The sequence below is a fragment of the Priapulus caudatus genome, unplaced genomic scaffold, assembly GCF_000485595.1.
Source record: "Priapulus caudatus unplaced genomic scaffold, Priapulus_caudatus-5.0.1 Scaffold1640, whole genome shotgun sequence".
NCBI classification, from domain to species: Eukaryota; Metazoa; Priapulida; class Priapulimorpha; order Priapulimorphida; family Priapulidae; genus Priapulus; species Priapulus caudatus.
The window spans coordinates 47,747-54,769 of NW_014578701.1; the positions used below are offsets into that span (position 1 = coordinate 47,747).

A 7,023-nucleotide genomic window follows, 5' to 3' on the forward strand; every position below is an offset into this window, starting at 1 on the left:
GGGCGGATCCAGAGGGTTTGGGTGACCAGTTTCCATAGTTCTAGTCAGAGCAAGGGAATTTTTAAAAAATTAGGCTATATTTGGTGCATTCTGGTGAATTTTGAGGGTCAATTCTGAAGATACCCAGCCTGTGACCGGTTTCTGGAAACCGGTGCAAACCGGCCTAAATCCGCGCCTGGACTATAGGGTGGAGAGTTCCACTCTAGTGTGCTGTAGCCAGCAGACTGTGGAACGCCACTGTGTTTTGTCGTTTCTGCTATGTGCATTTGTTTCTCCTATATTATGTGCGTGTGTTTTCGCCTCTACGGAATTACTTTTAGCAATTATTGTTGACGTTCGTAAGCGATTTTATTTTGCGCTGGATGTGCAGGCGTGGCTGCAGTTGCTGCCGCTTTGAAAAGTGCATTTGCTTTGAATTATTCATTCCGGAATGTGATCGAAATCTGAAATCAGCATTTGCTGGCATGAGCAATGTCTACGGATGTGTCAGCAGGTGTAGCTGGCACATCAGGCAATGTCTCGTTTCGCTGGCAACAGTAACTGGCACACTAGGCAATGCCTCGTTCGCTGGCAACAGTAACTGGCACATCAGGCAATGTCTCGTTCGCTGGCAACAGTAACTGGCACGTGAGGCAATGCCTCCTTCGCTGGCAACAGTAACTGGCATGTCAGGCAATGCCTCCTTTGCTGGCAACAGTAACTGGCACGTGAGGCAATGCCTCCTTCGCTGGCAACAGTAACTGGCACGTCAGGCAATGCCTCTTTCACTGGCAACATATCACAGCATTAGATATATACGTGTGTGTCCCAGCTGTTCACGGCCACCGTGGCACAGTAGGTTAGGGGGCTCCTAAGAACAAGAGAGATATTCCTACGGGTAGTTCTACCAATAAGGCCTTCACTTTGCCTGTAGCAGAGTGAATGGGGTCTATTGGTGGAGCTACTTGATAAAGAGGCCGATATTGTTAAATCTAACATTCTCACGGATGGGGTTTGATTAGGTACATGGCATTTGTGTAAAAACGTCGGTCATAACTCGGAGTGTTTTGGTCCCCCCTCCTATGGCCCCCAGGGGGCATCCCCAGCCTTGTGACTTCATAAAGAATGTTCTTCACTGTCCGTGTGACTGTAACGTTGATGGACGTTTAACATTGATCCAGTAGACGGATCAACATTGAATGCGGATTGCAGTAGGTGTTCGTATTTCACTATTAACCGGAAAAGGAAAAAGAATTCCAGTATCGGGTGACGGAAATCGAGAAAAATGGCCTCGTAGCAACGCGATATTTATTTATGCGGCTGTGGAAAAAAAATTCCTGTGACCTTTCTTTTGTCTACGGCCAGATTCAGCCCGTGTTTGCTACCAAGCAACCGTAGCGTGACCATCGTCGTTCAATGTTACTCTGTATATATGATGTTAGGGTTTACAGGCCGTCGGCCATGTTGGTAACCGCGGCTGCTTGTAGCGGTTGCCGTGGCGACGGCCACTCGTTAGGGTAGCAAGACCTGGCTGTAGACGCGCGCATAGATAGATTATATTCTATATATAGATAATATATATATATACACATATATATATATTATATTCTCTCTATAATACGTATATATTCTATATATAGATAATATATATATATACACATATATATATATTATATTCTCTCTATAATACGTATATATTCTATATATAGATAATATATATATATACACATATATATATATTATATTCTCTCTATAATACGTATATATTCTATATATAGATAATATAGTCTGTATTATACCCTACTGATAGGGTATCTATGGAAGTGCGTGGTAAGGCTGGATAGGTTGTTCTAGTGTGTGAGTAATAATTAGGTACGAAAACTTTAACGCAACTTCCAGCCTCCGCCACCAGGTAGCGTACGTAACATCACGACAGTCGCTGTAAGCTTCTTCGGTCTCTACCACGCCACCTAGTGGCAGCATCTTACAACTCAACTCTACCCGTGTAACCCCCTCGCACCACAAAAGTTCTTTTCATGTCGTAGGGCGAAACACGACAAAGATTAGCTCTCGTACCAAGACCCTCGTTGCTACACGGGCTGTGGTGACGGGGACTATAGTACCAGGAGTATATAATATAGATATCTTGTATGCTGTATATACTGTATAGATATGTTATATATATACTATATATATATATGTATATGTGTATATATATATATATATATATATATATTATACACTCCAGATAGTACTACAGCTAGTCACGAATAGAGCTGGTTGCTGGTTGAAATGTTGCCGCAGCACAGACCCCACGATCATGCCTCCCCATGTTGTAAGATGACTACCATATTTCATCAAAGACTCCACGATCATGTACCTTGTGTTGTAGGGTGTGCTATCTATCTGTCACTCTGTGCAGTCTCCCTCTCTATCTTATCGTTAGTACCCCCCCTGTGCAAGACCGACGAAGTTCACAGCAGAAGCGATGCGATGAAATGCGATGAATGTTTGTGAACGCACGATGAGCACTGACAATAAATGACCTTGTAGCTACGGCAAGGGAGGCTGCAAATTCCATGGCTTACTGTTACGAAACTGCGCATCACTCGCTGAGCGCGAACGTATATTAAACGCTTTCCACGTAAATATTTAACACTCGACACTACAGCAGCTGTTGCATTACTCAGAACATACTAGGAACGGCTATGGCTTATGAAATTGGTCCTGAGGTGCTCCATTGAAATATATAAGCGGCACAGTCTCTTGGAAGAGGAGTTTGACTTTGTTTTTTTTATTAACTGTTTCTATTCTATAATAAATCGACAGAGAGTAGACAGCGTGTGAAGGTCTTGCATAACCAGTTTTATTTTCTTCATTTCAATTTTATTTCTGCGTTAACAAGTCTTGGAGGTTGGTAATTATAACAGTTGATCACAATGACTAAATATTTCCACTTTTGTTGCTCGACTGCTAGCAGCACCGGGCCAATGCTACTACTACCAGTCATTGAACAGGTCTCTCTCTCTCTCTCTCTCTCTTTCTCTCTCCCTGCCACACCCACCTATATACTCATGAGTAGCTACTAAATCACAGACACACCTTCACAAATTCACGTCTTTTACAGCGGCACAAGAGCCCCGGGCGTCTGTCACTTGTTGCCATGGTGATGCGCACACCCAGGTTTCTTTCGATGAAGATGCTGCCTTATTATAATAATAATTATTATTGTTATTATTATTATTAGTACTACTATTATATGCTACCGACACAAAGTATACAACGTCAACGTCAACCACCAATAGAGGAGGGTACATATATTTACCCACCAAACAAGACATTTTCCACTGCCAGTGTTCCACGCTGTAAGATACTACTAGACTTACTTACTAGTGCCTCCTGTGCCTACCTTACACTGAACGAGAATACACTCATCTGGTCTCATGATAAAGTGAACATACATTATATTCCTCATCTACACATACATAATGCACACATACATGTATATTGCCAGCGTCCTATATCACTGAGGGGTAAAGATAAGAATACATAGGCAAGACCTATATGTCTATGAGCAGGAGTAAATAATCACGAACTTATTTAGAACAAAGAACAAATTTACTCCTGCTACGAGTGAAACCTAACATAGTAAACGTCAAGCTACGAGTGTAAACGTACTTTCACATCTTGTTTACCGTTGACCTTAAGCAAATAGTGAAGGTCACTTGCACGAATGGAGATTGTGGTCGGACCATGTCTCTAATTTTACTTCTATGATAATATAAAAAATTTGAATGAATGAATAGGTTTCCTACGTCCTAAGACACCCTACCCTCCTCAACCTGGTACCCATGGATGCCGTTTATCCATTTATCAATGTACTTACTTAAAACACTACAAAAAGGGACCTCGTCCATCCCTTCCCTGCCTCCATGCTACCCGACCCCCAAAATCTTAACCCCCTTGCCCACATCAGAGCAGGTGTTAACAAGCTGCTAATAAATATACTATTATCTACATATATTTCCGTAGAAGAACTACGTATACACAGACATCTCTTACTTTCCTGCACCCACACACTGACTCGTTCCACCAAATCGTAGTTGACACTTGGAAGTTGGAACATTGCTTTTCACAGCACCGATAACGAAATCAAAACCAATTTAAACCAGGTCCTGGACGTCGTACATAAAATAATATCAATAACGTATATGAATAAAATTGTTGCAAGCTGTCTTCCTTGTTCTGACACTGCTTGTATTGTATAATAAAGTTTCGTAAAATAAATACTGCATGTTATGTTGTGTTTTAACTCCACAATCCACACAACTATGTAATGATACTGACACATGAAATAACAACTATGTAATGATACTGAAACATGAAATGATCCCTGAAACACTGTGTAATGATACTGACATGAAATCACCTGTGAAACACAACTGTGTAATGATACCGACACATGAAACGATCCCTGAAACACAACTATGTAATGATACTGACACATGAAATAACAACTATGTAATGATACTGGCACATGAAACGACCCCTGAAACACAACTATGTACGTAATGATACTGGCACATGAAATGGCCCCTGAAACACAACTATGTAATGATACTGACACATGAAATAACAACTGTGTAATGATACTGACACATGAAATAACAACTATGTAATGATACTGACACATGAAATAACAACTGTGTAATGATACTGACACATGAAACGATCCCTGAAACACAACTATGTAATGATACTGACACATGAAATAACAACTGTGTAATGATACTGACACATGAAACGACCTGTGAAACACAACTATGTAATGATACTGACACATGAAATAACAACTATGTAATGATACTGACACATGAAATAACAACTATGTAATGATACCGACACATGAAACGACCTGTGAAACACAACTATGTAATGATACTGACACATGAAATAACAACTGTGTAATGATACTGACACATGAAACGACCTGTGAAACACAACTGTGTAATGATACTGACACATGAAACGACCTGTGACACACAACTATGTAATGATATAAGCGATACATGATTCATGATGTGGAACAAAGCTATGTAGAATGGAACCTGTATATAAGGGTAACTCAAGGAACCCCCAAAAACTGTCCTTTCTAGACAGGAATCTGTTCTATATATATGACGTTTCACTATATAACTCAAACTAAAAGAAAATATCAAAAGTGTCCTTTATAGACAGGCGTTTGTATTGCCGAGGTGAGCACTAACTAACGCTTCACAATAAATGATAACAATAAATGAAAATCCCTCCACAAAACGCACCCAAAGTCACTAATCAATGCCGGATGTAATTTTTGGATGTCTTGCCGATTCAACTTAAATAGAAAATGTAATTTCTAAAATATGATCAGCAGTAGTCAAAGGAACAGAACACCTACCTATATTCGATATAAGATCATGCACTATTGCACAACTGCAATTGTATAACCTCAAGCTTCTCATCACTTCTTATCTACTACTCTCACATCGCCTACTTTGTTGAATGGCTCACCCTAATTATTTGTTTCTTTCATAAAGCAGAAATAGTTTACATCAACACAATTCAAGCTTTAAGCCAGCTCTAAACTTAATGCATTTCTGATATTGCAGTCGATCTACTAACAGATGCTCCGACTATGGTACTGAATATGGTAATATAGTTAGACTACATTCACTGGATTTCAATACTGTCTATACTTCACTGCACTCTACCTATAAGAACGACCCCCCCCCCATACCCGCAACACTAGCCAACTACTCTCACTCGCACGCCCCCCTACCAATCGACCTTCCCACTTGATAGACAGGCAGCTCTAGCCAATCACTGTTGCGAAAGAACGTTCTAAAACACAATACTTAGCAACGAAGTGCATCAAAGTCGACAATATGGCGTGCACGCGCGAAAGACACGTACAAACTGAACTCAAACTTGATCGACCGAGCAACAATATCCAAGGCGTGGCGTGGTCATATCAATCTGATAATTATATCGATCTGACGAACAGGTGAATTGACTGACACGAATCGCTGTGGGCTGCCGAACGCGTGACGATCCGTCGACTTTCGGAGATGCTAGGGTTGAGACGCTAGTCGTGAAGCGGGGGCCAATAGTACGGTGACGCGGACACACCCAAGACAAACTCTGCAGGCGACCCATGGCTCACCTTTGGGACGTCCATCGTTGTCTATTCTCGTCTGTTCTGCACTTGTAGTTATCAACCTGCAATAGATAGACGACTAGTTAGTGACTCTAAGTTAGAAATTGCAAAAGGATGCGGGATACCTGGTACTTGAGGATTGCGATCCGTCAATACACGACAAACTGCAGCTGAAGGGGTCGTTGTCGTATCAGGTACTACAGATATGTACCCGAGGTACATATATGTATACACAAAGTGTACCAGGCTTGTACTACAGAAGCGTACCCTAACCCTAACCCTAAACATACCTCATATAAAAAAATTTTAAATAATACTAAACAACCTAAAACTACCTCGGGTACATATATGTAGTACCTGATACGACAACGACCCTTCGTGCCAAACTTGATCATAAAACGTTCTATTATTCTCGTTGAACCTTAGAGTAAGTTGATCCGATGTCACGATAATATGAGAGAATATGCATGTTATGCAAATTAATGTTAATGCAAATTAATTAAACACTGTGACGGGGACGGGTGGGCGACGAGGGTTTCATACATGATTACACGACGATTTACTGCTGTAACAGGCTTATTTAAAGTTATTAATCTATGTGGGGAGGGACAGCCTGCCCACCCCTTTCCTCCCCTGTGTGCACTACTAACGCTGAAGGGGTGGTTGTCGTATAGGGTAATACATATATATACCGAGGTACATATATGTATACATAAATGTAATATAATGCTAGTCTAGGGAGTCGCCTACGCCTACTCCCTAACCCTAACCCTAAACATATCAGATAGTTACCTCGGGTACATATATGTAGTACCCTATACGACAACGACCCTTCGTGCTAGACTAAC

At 41.1% G+C, this 7,023-nt stretch overlaps 1 protein-coding gene across 1 annotated transcript in view; it reads right to left on the minus strand.

Moving 5' to 3' along the window:
• Positions 1-2,823: 2,823 nt before the first annotated feature.
• LOC106817226 (DCC-interacting protein 13-alpha-like) overlaps positions 2,824-7,023 on the minus strand; it is a gene marked incomplete at its 5' end in the record, with an annotated part of 9,020 nt that continues 4,820 nt past the window's right edge. Inside the window, one exon of the mRNA XM_014821890.1 lies at positions 2,824-6,237. Coding sequence (XP_014677376.1) covers positions 6,233-6,237 — 5 coding nt within the window. The remainder of the gene's footprint in view (positions 6,238-7,023) is intronic.